The following is a 14,171-nucleotide window of genomic DNA, read 5'->3' as shown; positions in this document are numbered from 1 at the left end:
GACAAAAATAAAAAAAATAGAATCCCATAGGGTACTTGTTCCCTCATTGCCTGTGTGCCAAATGAGTGTTTTGAATACACCGGTCCCAGTCGTGCAGGTAACAGGTCCCTGTCCTGCCTCTGATTAATTGCCCCGGGCCTGGTTGCCCCCCACCCCCACTAAGCCGGAATTCCTGCTCTCTTAACTCATCAGTTTTACCCTGACTGCACTGAGTCTCGATCAACCCCTCAGTATGTCAGGAATGCTGATGCGCAGCATTGCACACACACTGGCACTGGCACTAAAAATAGAAATGCATAGAGTGAGGGGTCACCTATATTGCCACAAATTACCAGGTCTCAGTCCAGAAAAGCAAAATGGATGATAAAAATGGCTGCAGGAGAAGGTATAGCATATAATTATCAGAAATAATCTTGAAAAACTGAAGCCAAAATAAATACGCCAAACGTGTCAAACATGTCTCTTAGAATAACTTTTATTTATTTTACTTTACAAAGAGATCTCCACCAAAGCTCTTGGTTACTCAATCTGTACTGAAATACAAACAATCTGTGAACAGTTTTTGCTCAGATAGTGGGCTGCATTTTGTCAGGGGGTGTCAGGGAGTACCTACGAATTTCAGGCAACGTGAGCAACAAAATCTCTGAAACACAAGCACAACTGTGGACGTACACACACACCGTATCAGGTCAGAAATGGCAATGATTAAAATGTGCAATAAAACCAATAATGGCAGTCTTAATAACATCCTTTTTTTTTTTTAGCCTCTGGCATCAGAGGACCAACTTGTTGACACCACATCTATTTACACGGCGTGATGTCATCACTGACTCATACAACCTATGACAAATTCCCCTCGCCAGCCGAGGATGAACACTGACACAATGGAGTGACCTGTGGTGAGGTTGTAGGCTGGAATGAGTGGGGAGACAGTCAAATAGGCGCACACACACACACACACACACACTCATTGACAGGCTTGGAGATTTGGAATGATGGCAGGGGTCGGCCATATCTGGAGTTTTTATAGCAGTAGGTGGTGAGGACTACTATATCCCAGGGGATTGCTGAATGCTACATTCAGAAGAGGCTCTTCTTGGTTTGACACCGCAGAAAAAGAATATATTTTAGAGATTTAAAGATAAAATAATGGCAAAGAGATGTGTGGGGGGGAAGCTATCTACTTGGCATAGGGCACCAGTGTCAGTTGGCACTGTGATATGTGATGGTAAATTTTCAGCAGAGGGGCTGGTGCTTTCTGCTCAGATGGGGGCAGGTGCAAAGTTACACAGGCAAACACTGCTCTCTAGTGGGGATACAGTATATGAACATAGAGACGTGGGAGATTTAAGAGCTTTAGCACTCACAAAATACAATCATCAAAAGAAAAACATGAAGAAATAAAGCACTTTTTGTGAAAATCTACAGATGCATCATCCATAAGTTAATATAACATCAAATAGAGGTCAACTAGGAAAACTGAAACTTTGCAAAGGGTTGGCAAAGCCTCTAAGTGATCTAGCTGGTTCAAATCTCATCAGGTATCCCCAGTAGCGGGAACTGTAATACTGATCGCTGCATATGACAGCATATGATGGTTGAATATAATACCACATTTGGTAATATTAGAAGTCCGTTTGTGTTGTTGTTGTTTTTTTATTTATTTTTTTAAACATTTTTTCTTTCTTTTTTTGTAATTTTTGTTGTTTTTTTTTTTTTTTTTAAGAATAATCTGCTCAAAACCAATAAAATAAAGAAAGGTAATCTGAATCAAAACCAGTTTAACTGTCATGTGCCATAAATGCTCCAGATTTTGATTTTTCTGAGAATAAGTATGACACAAGTGATTCAAATTGTGATTTGCTGTTAAAAATTTGGCAGATCAGGTGAATAAGGTGGGAAAGTCTGTAAATCACACACTTCCGTACCAGCATCATCGGGACGACATTATCGTTTACAGGCCAATCTCAGCTACTGTATATCAGGAGATGTCCCCTCAGATATACTATATAGTTTCCATTCGTTTTTAGGAGGGAGCATCCTCTCTTCTTATACTGCTCAGTTTTCTGTCTTAACAGCCCGGCCAGACTCCATCTGACAGTATATAAACTGCACAAGGATAAAGTCCTAATCTCAGCAGAATTTCTCTCCTCCCTTGGAATCACAGGCAATCAGTTGTAGGGAATCAAACCTCAGAACTATGCTAGTATGCAGTGCGTACAGTATTTAGATTGGGGTGGAGAGATGGAGGGGATTCCTATTCCTATTCCTGGCTGTTGGTCAAAAAAAAAAAAAAAAACCTCCTGAAGTCTGAGCCCATGTCAGCCAGGTAACCCAAAACCTGGAGTGGGGAGTCAGCGTGGGATATGGAGAGACGAACAATGTGGCTCTTTGTGCAAGCCAGGCAGAGAAAACAAACCGTTTCCCCTGGAAAGAGATCATGTTCAGGTTCCATCTGAGAAGACCACACAAGGCTGATCAGAGCTCTGTCTGCTGTGTGGAGCAAGAAGAGGAGGAGGAGGAGGTGGAGGAGGAGGTGGGGCGCATCTGGGCAGCCGCTCTAACTTGTGCGCACACATCCACACACATAAACACACTTCAGGGCAATGTCAGACGGGGGAGAAGCTCTGAGATGCTCCGTATCAAACACTCACTGAACACAACACAACACACAAGCCAGCAATACTCTTTGGTCCAAGACAAAAAATGTGTGACTGTGTTATGTTCTTCCTTCCCATGAGGCCATCTGGACTGCTTCCTGGCGTTTGGCACCCTGCTGGTCTACAGGCAGAGCAACACTGATGGGCTGACAGGCTGAGGGACATGCTGGAAGGCGTTAGCACTGGTGTTGTCCACAAGAGGGCGTGGCACTGAATCTGGCACTGCCATACAGTGTTAAACAAGGAGGCTGTTCATTAGGTGGAGTGAGAGAGAGAGCAAAAAAATAAAAAACAGAAAGGAGAAGGGGGGAGAGAGAGAAAGAGAGAGAGTGGTGAGATGTTATGGATATGCCTAATTTACAGTTCTACCAGATCTTATATCAACACGACTTGGCCTGGACACTCATTCCTTAATCCCCCCATTCAACATAAACACTAAGAATGAGGCTTTAAGTTGTGTTAACACTCAGATAACTGTCACACAGGACACAATCAAACCAGGAACATCTGGTCCCTTTTTCTCTCTTCTTACTTACACAAGCTGTAATTCATATGCATATTAAATATAAACAGATGCACACAGACACACACAAATATAAGAGGCTCTGCACTCCCTCTGTCCCATTGCGTTTTAGTTTCAAACGCTCAGCGAATACCCATGTGGTGGGATCAGATTACACGAGGCTATAAAATATCCCAAATAAAGGCAAGGAAAAGTGAGACAAAAAAGAAGAAGAAGAAGAAGACGAGAAAAAAAGCAGGCTGTTTCCTGAGGTGAAATCCGTCAGTTGGCTGCTGATTCTGTCAGAGAGGGAAATTTTTTTTGAACAGACTTTTAGCAGTGGAGACAATAGAACGGGACAGAAATGTTAAGCTCAAAGCGCAGAGGTGGCCAACTAGTCAGTCGTTCACATACAGCAGCCAGATCCCATTACACACCACGCTGAGCCATAAATCCGTCTGCACGACACAAGCAGCACGCTGTGATTTCATATGTATTGGTTACTAAGGGGGCGCATGAAACCACAACAAATGACAAAGAGTAAAGTAGGTTCTCATTTAGTGAAAGGAATCCTGTTACACCGGAGCAAAAGATAAAGGTTGATGTAGTACTTTCCCTATCAACGGCCACCATTTTTTAACACAATCATTAAGGTGACCCCTGGCCTTTGGAGGCTTGGAACAGAATATGGAGAGAAAAGCTGGCCAGTAGAAATCTAAACCTCCTCTGTAATATCAGCCGATTAATCTCAGGACATACAGTAAAATTGTAATATGATCTCATTATGGCAAGATACCAGCGGGCGAGCACAGCGTGTGGTGTTACAGCTATTTGGACTACCAATCGGGCAAGTGAAATGGAGAGGGGCCTTCGATTGGTCCAAAGTAAGGAGGCTTTTTCTTGCTGAACTCAAACAACAACATCTGGTTGGCAGGGGACAGCGTTGGTGAGTGAAGAGAAGGAAAAGGGACCGAGAGGGGGAGAGAAGAGGCGAGAGCAGAACTCGTACGGGGGAGAGATACGAGCTGAAGCCAGAACAGGGTGTCATTATGACATGTGAAATCGGATCGCTCTGGTTCTGCCCCTGTGTTTTCTAATGAAGCCCCAGAGCTCTATCACAGCTGAGGGCTGGCGCTCATACTCAAAGCGTCTTGTAGTCTGCCTCTGTCTCTACAGCAACCTCAGAAAGATGTCTGAACTGCCTCACTTTTTAAAATGTAAGAAGGCAGAGTTCGACTAAGGCGTCACAATTACACAACCTCACTTGATCTGACTCTTCAAGTGTCAGTTTGCACAGCGAGCCAATAAACTCAAGGGCGCTGGCACAGCATCCATCTGCCATTATCCAAGACAATAAACACAAGGCTTTCCAATATATATTGTAAACTTGTCCATAAAAAAAGGCTCAGTTCGTTAGTTACAAATCTCTCCATGCCTGATGAAACAGAAACAAATTCGCATGGCTTGGCAAAAAGGGAGTCTAGAAAAGCAGTCTGCCGTGCATGCAAAGTATTGTGACTGTTAGGTTGTGGGGAAGTGATTGCCTTTCAAAGTGACTCTCACTGTCTGTGCCCTCCACCTTCTTCCCCTGCTGTAACCTTAGAGCATTGAGGAGTGCCAGGTTACCGGGATTCTCTATCTGTGGCGCCATGCTGTTCAGTGACCGTGCACATAGTGTCACACCTGTGATTAAGCTTGCCCTGTATATGCACAAATGCATATTTGTACACATGTTCCATTCTCTGGTTAAATATCATCTAAAGGTAATTGGCAGGTTTTAATGTCATTTGCGCAGAACACCACATGGGAGGGGTTTGTCATACCGAACAAAGCAACAGAATTTATAGAGTTTATGTAAATACTGTTAAAGTCAATTTAGCAGATATTTACTTTACTCTGATGTACGAAACCTCACCAATGGGATACTGGTGGCATGGCCTCTGCTGATGTTTGAATCTGACATGGAGGTGCGGTAATTCCAGTCCTTCCCTCCACTATGCCTATATGCCAATCATAACAACATCTGCTGAAAGTATATCTATTGATACTTGCCTTGTCAAGTAACAGAAACTCTTACCTCAGTCCTTTACTTATTCTGATCTCGGATTCGTAGACATCGCCTCTTCAGAGCTGGCTCCATATCTCCTGCGCTGGGCAAATTAGCAGGGCTCCGCAGGCTACCCTTGTCCCTGAGTTTGGGCAAGAGGAGCGGGGTGGTGGTCCCACCTGTCTTTGGTGCTGTTGGCAGGGCATAGGCATGGTCCTCATCGGGAACATGGGGGTCCTCTCCTACATCCCCGACTACTGCTAAGGGCTCTTCTGACTGACTGACTGGACCCTCAATCCGTACCGGGCCAACAAGAGAACACTTGTTCTCTTTGATAGCCTCCAGCTCACTGATTGTGGGGTCAGGGAGGGGAGCTGTTACTCTCTGTGGTAGGGAGGAGTCCGGACTGGAGGGTGTGGATGAGGAGGACATCCCATTTGGGCTGTGGTCCTGACATTTCAGGGCAGAGGATGTACCATCATTTGGGTGACTGCTCCTGGTGGGGCTGGGTGGCGTGTGTGAAGGTGGTGTGTGAGAGTCCTGGTGATGGTAGACAGTGTCATGTGAAGGGGACTGTGGTAGAGGAGGGGTGGGTCTGATGATGTCGTGAAGCCCTGACCTGGTCACCTGCCCAGTTCCTGACTCCCCCAGCCCTGATAGGTCCACCACTCCATTGGCACTGGGCTCCAGCTTCACCTGGGTTCTTTGAAGTACCCTTTGGATGACTTGTCGGTCCAACTGCTGCTGCTTATAGTCTGTCAGCCCCTCTGAGCCCGGGGCAGAACAGGGGGATTCACTGTACTGTGCTCTGGGAGAGGATGTCGCACTGTTGAGTGTGGATGTTGGGGATGGGAATGGCCTCTCTGATTTAACCCAATCTGAGTTGGGGGCATTTGGCGAAGGGAGTGCTTGAGTCAAGGTTCCAAGCATTTTGTTGGCTACCAACCTGCTGTCCCCTTCAGGGATCCCTGGAGATGGCAGCCTGGTAGCCCTGGATCTACCCCTGTCCACCCCATCTGGCACAGGCTGGATAACTCCACTGTGACTTGGAGTTTCTAAGGTCGATTTAGAGGGGACTGGAATGGGGATAGGAATGGGTATGGGAACAGGTAGGGGGACGATGATGGGATAAGGGACCAGGACAGTGGGCTGAGGCAGGAGAGGGCTAAAGGAAGGAATACCAAAGTTCATTATGGGAGGCATTGGGACGGGACCTCGTGGCAACATATTCAGAGGAGGAGAGTGCAAGCCAGGAAAGTATGCTCCTGGAAAAGGGTGTATCAATCCAGGGGGATTTATGGAAGAGGAGGTGGGGGGCTGCAGGTGAGGGGAGTGAGGGGGTCTATGGATAGGGCTGGAGGGGGGACCTGGGTGTCTGGGAGGGTTGGCAAGGGGGCTTTTCAGGCCCTGAGCATGAAGAGGGGGTCTGATGAAGGGGATGGGGATCTGAGGCACTGGATGATGTTCCAGAGGGGGTCGTGGAGGAGGTGGAGGAGCAAGGGGAGCAGGATGGGTTGACACCTCCACAGCAGGTGGAGGCGGAGGAGGCTGAATGGGCCTCTCTAGGGTTCTCAGCCCGGAGACAGGGACCTTAGAAGAAGACGAACATGATGCCTCTGAGGAGGAAATGGAGGTGGATTCTGCTGATCCATGGATTAGCGCAGGGCCTTTAGGGGAGAGGTTTCTATGGCGGGCTTCTATGCTGTTGTTGCTGTTCCAAGACTCAGGAGTGAGTAGCTTTTGGCCAGCGACGGTGCTGTCCACCCTCCCCTCATGGCTGGTTCTGCTTGGACTGGAGCTGGTGCTTGTCAGAGCTGCACGGGCTTCTCTGTAGAACACATCCATCTTGTACTGATTCAGACACTTCGTGCTGCAGAACTGAAGTCGCTCCTCACCAGATCCGAAGTCCAGGTATTCTTTGGTGTGACGGACATGCTTGCACCAATCACATACCTGTGGCACAGGGGAGAGAGACTGTGGAGGGTCATTGAAGTGACAGATTCTAGCTGAAAGTTTGAAGACCTGTACAGTGAAGCGAAAGACTGACACACACACTTATTAAAGTATGAATGAAGGCTACATTTATATAAATCTGTTCTAATCTTGTAATTTCATAGCGTACTTTTATTAATAAATTGCACTGGAAAACAAAAGATACATTGATAGTGCCCTCTTACTCTGACATTGCTGTTTATTTTCAACACCAGCCTGGGCGAGTCCTCGGCGTGGGGGTGCTGAGGGGATCTCTCACCATGGAGGTCTTCATCTCTGGCCTGACAGGGGAAAACCACAGTGTGATACATACGGAAACTTTTGTGAAGCTGTTAGTCAGACATGTATTTGTTGGATTAATTCTCTGATTCGGTTGTTTTAAATCAAAAGTACAATCCTGGAATCATTCTGTGGCTAATAAACCAAATTTGAGCTTCTTACATAACAAGTGCAAAAAATAGCTTATAATGAATTGCCTTGTCATCAAGATTAGAAGCAATTTGAACTTTACACATGGTATCAAACCCTAAAGGGCATTACAACAAAGGAAAATTACTTTGTTGTGAAACAGATATGTTCCTGCAGCTGAGCAGAGAGATAATGCAGGTGATGTATTGTCATGTTATTAATGGCCTTGCCAGTATTAATATAGGAAATTCCTCTTGATTCATGTAAGCTGATCTGCTGTGGATCTGAGTGCTCCCCCATCTCTGTGACCCACTGAGTCGTGTTGAGTTACGAAACATGAGGCAGCTGAAGGTAAGGTATGCACTGAAAGTGGACACCTCGCCCCAGGCCTCCTGGCCTTCCTCTCAGACAAGCAGCAACAAGCCAACGGCAATGGTTTCCTCCCCGCCTCAGAAAAACTAGAGACCTTGTTGCAAACAGAGTTTGTTCGGCCCTCCTTTTTGTCTCTGTCGGCTGGTGAATAAACCAAGCACAGTATAAACAACAGCGAGGGTGAAAGGCGATACAGCTGCATGTCACCTCACACCAAATAGGGTATGTTTCTATTGTAAAGGAAGGTGAAAAATCACGGCAATGAGCATCAGAGCGCTTCGCTCTGGCTGCTGCCTCTCTGTCCTCCAGCCTAAAGCCACTTAATGGTCCTCCATTAAGGTGAAACCGATACTAAGTGTCCCCGCAAACTCTGACCTCTCTCCCACCATGTCTATATTGGCACCTCCATAAGAACTAGAAAGTGTCTTCTTAGGGAGAACTTCTCCTTTTTAAATTCCTGTAAATTAATCCATTAGCTATGACCTCACTGGATCAGGAGTATCGGTTTCTGAGGGTCTGTTTACCTGCCAGAAACCACTTGATGATCGGGTCTCAGAGGTTGAAAGAAACTCTGTCCCTCTGCAATACGTGTATGTGCATGTACATGTGCTTGTGTGCGAACTCAAGGATATTAACTCATCGCCATATAGATATCAGGATTTGCGACATCAGCCCAAGAAGGGACGAACCACAGTTGAATGCTTGTGACCGCCCAAAGGTGTTTACCACTGACCTTATTGCGTTTGAAGTAGGCTCTTCTGCAGGCAGCAAAACACTTTTCACTGCAGAAGCTCTTGAGCTCAGAGCCCATGCATAGAGAGTAGCGTTTTACACCTTCCTTCTGGCACCAAACACACACGATCTGAACGTTTTGTACGTCTTCCACTACAGGGGTGAACCAGAGGTGGAGAGGGACAAAAATGAATGCAGTTGGCAAAGATAGTTGATTGACAACTTTGATAAAATCTCACTTCTGAAGAGGTGTGTGTCTTTGATTGTACATTGTAGATAATTTTTCCACCTGAGTGAGATTTCTACTCTGTGAATAAAAACTGAATCTTTAGCTAACTGTCTCCTCTTGCTTCAAAATTCCAATTAATTTGTGCAAATCCGACAAGCAATTCCCTAAGAGTCTCTTTTCTTTCAGAGAGCCTCCTGCTTCCCTGTTATGCATTTTGTTCACCAGATTTGTGCTTCTACAGCGCAGCTTGCTTGTGAGGAATATATTTTGTGTTGGCTTAACTCAGAACCCTGAAAGCTTTATTTTAGGGTATTTACATTCATACTGGGTGAACATGATCAGCGTTACAGGAGCATCATCAAGCGCTTCCTGCTACTTTTGCGGAGACATACAGGCTCACACTCTGCAAGACAGAGTGACACACCTTCAAATCATCAACGTGATCGATAATACTGTTCCTTCTAGTTTGAGTGTGTTGGAGTTCACAGTCGGAACAAGAGGATGGTATATAGGCTAATGCTAGTTAGCACCTGAGTGTACGCATCCCTCTACATACCTGCTGATGGCTTTATAAGGGGAACTATGACAGGGGCACTCTTGTGCTCCTTGGGAGTGGTCAGGGATGAACTTGTTGACGAAGAGGATGGTGAAGACGAGGGAACGCTGAACGAGTCTTTCTCGCCACTCTTCATGGCCAGGACTGAATGAGTGACCTTGCTCTCCAGACTCTTGTGCTTTGGCAACGAGTTTTCTACAAGAAATAAACATGATGTAGTCAGATGACTCAGACTTTCCCTGTAGTGCATAAATCCGCTGCGTGGCTAACATGATACCGTATCGTCTTCTTCACCAGTGACAATGCCTTTCTCTTACATGTACAACAAGCATGTTGACAAACAATAGATTTGTCTGAATGAATGAAACTTGAGCGGTTGCAGCTACAGGTGAGCATGTCTAGTAAATTTCAACAGTGACTCAATGTCTGGACTAAAAACGTGCAGAACCTGCAGGACCTACTGTCAATTCAGAGGTGTCAGCACTTGCCCTCACCTTTTAGCACTGACACATGTTGGCGCCTCTCTCTGTAGTTTCTGATCTCATTGGCCTCTGAGTCTCTGAGGTCCACCTTGTCGTAGCCGTACCATCCCAGGAGCTCATTCATGGTGCTTTCTGCAAACGTCTGCATGAGAAAAAGAAGGCAAAAGAAATCACTGATTAATGCGCTATGTAACAGGATAGGGTAACTGAGCCATAGCCTGTCTGCAAATGGGAAATTGTGACCGTACATCTTAGGGTTGTTAGTGGAACTTTTTATCCTATGTTAAACATAATCAGACCTTCCCACTCTGAATCAATGCGAGGGATTCTTTCTCAGCCCCAGCCCTGTTGGAGAAATGAATACGGGCACAGTGGAGTACAGTATGACGCTTTTTCCATGATGTATTCAAGTTGTTTACTCTTGCTAAATCTGAGACGGAAAGGTTTAAAACCTAACACCAGTGTGAAATCTATGAATCATCCTTTGTTTATCTCTTTTAATTGGAAAAAAGAGGGAGAAAAGAAAACTGTTCTCCACAGATGGGATGTGTGGTCTCTCTCTCTCTCTCTCTCTTTTTTTATTACGACCAGATGAAAAAACAAAAAAACAAAAACAAAACACAAAGGTCTCTCTCTTTATCCACCCACCTCTCTCTGTGGCTTTGGGAGAACTGGATTGGAGGAGAAACCTGATCCGCAACGGGCAGAAATCAGAGCGGGACACCCAACACCACAGTGAGGTCCCACGGTTCTCGGAAATGCCCCACTCCTCTCCCTTCTTCTCTCTCCTATGTCCACCACGCTCCCTCTCCCTCTCTCTCTCTCTCTCTCTCTCTTTCTCCAGCTTTCCCTGTCCCTCCCTCCCCCCCTCCCATCTTCATCATCCTCCCCTCCACCCCAGCACCTTCCAGCCCTGACACCCGACACAGCTCTGCCTCTCAGGTTTCACCCTTTTCCAGCACAGCCAGTCTGCTGTGGTGGTGTTGTAGTGCTGTAGTACCGACTGCACATTCTTTCCCCTGCTTTCCTCACTCCGACCTCTGCTCTGCACTAAGGGCCTCAAAGAAATGGATCTCTCCCTCGCTTGCTCACTTTCTGCTCTGTGTGTGTGTGTGTCTGGGAGAGTGTGTGGGTGAGTGCAAGCAGCGGTATCATATCCAGCTAAATATGCCTAACGATGATTAAAGTTAAGTATCCGATGTCTGGTGCTGTGCTCCGGTCTGATGTGGAGGGAGTAGGTCCAAATGTGCCGTTGAAACAGATGTATTACAGAGACAACACAAGGCCGGACCTCAGCTGAGCAAGAAAGCAGTTGGCCTCCCCGCCTTCCTGTCGGCCTTTCCTTTCCTTGTCTGTCTTTTGCCCTCTTATCATTTCATTTTCTGTTTTTTATTTTTATAAAAAGGTGCACATCTTTGGATTTCACTTATAAAAATGAAAGTGTTGTATGTTTCCCATCATTCCTAATTTGGGCATTGTGGCGTTCCCCAGAGGGACTACACTGATGGCAGCTCTCCTATATGCATACAGCCTCAGTGTCATTTAGACTTTCTGTTTTCTTGTTAACCAAAGACGGGGCAATTTTTTTTTTCTGCACCCACCCCTCCACTTCCCACAATGTTGTTTTTGTTTCTTTTTGGCAGTTCAGACAAACATCTGCTTTGTGAGAGTGACAAGCCATATCCCAAACCACAGAGAGAGTTGCAGCCAAAGGCAACAAACCGGGGCCGACCCTGAGATTCAGCCCAGGCAGGCTTACATCAAGCAGGGATAGCGTTTCACATGTTTTGATTAAAATTAGTTAAGTTGTAACACTACACCTCCCCTGGATATCAAACGCTACAATCCAAACCACTTACACAAAAAGAGCACATTTCCTCTCTCACGAAAGGCCAGAATCCCCCCCCCTAACAAAAAATAAAAAAATTGCTTGTCTTTTTAGATTTCCCAGCTCCTGCTTGAAGGAACCTCAGATATCCTTTACCACCACAGTCACAGTCTTAAGGCAGTGTCCAAACCCAAACAAAGCAGACAATCCATGGATTAGTTTCCATGCAGTAATAGGCTCATAGTGGTGGGAGAGAAACATGTCTGCTGGTGTGGTTGAACTTATTGCCTGTGCAGCAGCTGTCCATCAATGCAGGCAGCAGAGGTGAGGCTCTACAGTGAACAGTTATACTCTGATAGGAACTTCAGTCTGTTTGCACCCCCCCCCCAAAAAAAAAAGAAAAAATCGAATAAATAAATAAGTAAATAATGGTGTGATAGTACATTAGCGTTTTCCACTGTGTCCTGAGGAAAGGCTATTTAAAGGCTATAAATGCCCTCTCTCTTTTGTGAGGCATGAGGGTGAGCCTCTGTGGTGGAGCAAGTGTGGGCACCGCAGGAGCGGGGAAGAAGTGACGCACATCTGGATCTCCGCTGGACATTAGAGTGTGCGCGTCCGGCCACAGCTGGCCTGACATGGCGTCATTAGAAAGCAAAAAGCCAACCTACTGTTCGCCCACTGCAAAGAGCTACAGCCCTAATGAGAGTGAAGAGGCGCCCGTTCTCGCAGAGTTTTATTTGTGAGATTTGCTTCAGTTGAGGCTAATAATAAATATGTATTCGTGAGTTTATTGTCCTCTAAGTGGACAAACTACGTGGAAGACATGGCTTTTCTAAAAAACTGTCCCAGTGAGTTATGATTGCTTACATAAAAGACACAAGGAGAGCATTCATTGAAAACAAACACACTGTGTGTCTGATCATTCCCAGCTCTGATTTGTGCGCAGTTGCCTCTCGCTCTCCTTCAAACGTTGCGTGCGTAAAAGCAAACACAAAACAAAAAACAGTTATCCTGGTTCAAACGGACGTGTCACCGGATTGGATCACACCTAACAGCGGCACATAAACTTCCTCTCACCTTCATCTCCTGGTTGATCTCCCTCTTTACGGGGTGCGCGGGTTTCCTGCTGCGTTTATTTTCCGGTGGTCTTCCTTTCTCCATCTCTGGCATAGTCCTGGTCTGGCTAGATCCGATCCGGATCAGGGTTGGCTCGGCAGCTGGAGCTGTTTTTCAGGTGGAGCGGGTCAGGGTGGAAACTGTCACTCCCGGTGACAGCGGCTGTCACTCCCGGACGCCGGAGACCTTCATCTGAAGCTTCGCACCATTTGAGTTGACTGAACATGCGTGCGCTCAGCGCTGGAGGCTCCGCCGCCGTCAGGCTACCGCCGAAGGCCAGAGCTCTTTTCCGGGCAGCACTTTCAAAGTAAACCTCCCTAATGACTAACAATCACCGTGTTTTGGGTTAGGGTTAGGGTTAGGGTTGTGTTTTTTAGACAAACGTGAAGAATTCCGCATAGGAGCTCTGATCATTTTTCTGCCAGCTTCATTTATAAATAAGCGGGAAACAAATTACTGTAGGATCCCTCTCTGAATAAATCCATAACACGCAAGTCTAAATAAATCACATAAACATATACTGGTTTGTATGGTTGAATGCCCCTCGTTATAAATAAAATATATATCCATCCATCTAACTATCTATCTGTCTGTCTGTATGCATTTTGATTAGTCATTGATCTATGTAATTTAAAAAGAAAACACACGAGTACCTGAACAAGAAACATTATTGACACCACATTAGTTTACTATCCCATTAGCTCGCTACTTTCCCCCTTTATTGTGAAAGCTGACGCTTCCGGCTACAGGTCCGATCCGTCCTGTCTCTGTGCAGCTTGATGGAAGGAAGGGAGGGCCCTGTGATTTGGTGTAACCCAACACCTGGCGCCCACCCCTCCCAAATCTCAACAGATACATTTCATCAGGAATGCGAAGACTGTGTTTTATCTGAGGGGACACAGTACAAACGCTGTCTGTATACTCTTGTCTTAAAATAAAGAGATGAAAAGAGCGCTGTGAGTTAAACGATACCATGGCAGAATGCTTCGGCCTTTCTCAAATGGCATCTGTTTGATCACCGGCCGTGTGTGTCCGATTGTGTGTTTGTGTGTCTGTGTGTGTGTGTGTGAGAGAGAGAGAGTGTGCCTGTGTATAGAAAACACAACAAAACACCTGAATTGTGCAGATTTGCCCTCTGAGCCTGGAGAAAATCTCCACAGGCCTCAGGGATTGGAGGGGGGGGGGGGGGGGGGGGGCAAATAAAAGCCTGGAACATAAACATTTGTCCCGCGGTTATTCCTGATGGT

General features: G+C 46.1%; 1 protein-coding gene across 2 annotated transcripts; it reads right to left on the bottom strand.

The window, feature by feature from the left end:
- Nucleotides 1-457: 457 nt before the first annotated feature.
- LOC115038172 (sine oculis-binding protein homolog) lies at nt 458-13,133 on the bottom strand. 2 transcript variants are annotated; one of them, XM_029497049.1, is made up of 7 exons: nt 12,886-13,133; nt 9,993-10,122; nt 9,499-9,693; nt 8,715-8,866; nt 7,387-7,482; nt 5,240-7,183; nt 458-2,908 (listed from the first exon to the last, which is right to left on the bottom strand). In XM_029497049.1, the coding sequence occupies exons 1-6, from the start codon at nt 12,976-12,978 to the stop codon at nt 5,249-5,251; spliced, it is 2,601 nt and encodes an 866-aa protein (XP_029352909.1). In that variant the 5' UTR covers nt 12,979-13,133; the 3' UTR covers nt 458-2,908; nt 5,240-5,248. The 2 variants fall into 2 exon arrangements, with proteins under 2 accessions (XP_029352909.1, XP_029352910.1); XM_029497050.1 differs by having other exon boundaries at nt 5,240-7,162.
- Nucleotides 13,134-14,171: the final 1,038 nt, after the last annotated feature.

This window comes from Echeneis naucrates, chromosome 24, assembly GCF_900963305.1.
Source record: "Echeneis naucrates chromosome 24, fEcheNa1.1, whole genome shotgun sequence".
Lineage (NCBI taxonomy): Eukaryota > Metazoa > Chordata > Actinopteri > Carangiformes > Echeneidae > Echeneis > Echeneis naucrates.
Note: the sequence above shows the minus strand (reverse complement) of the source record. Positions and strands in the feature narration are given on the sequence as shown.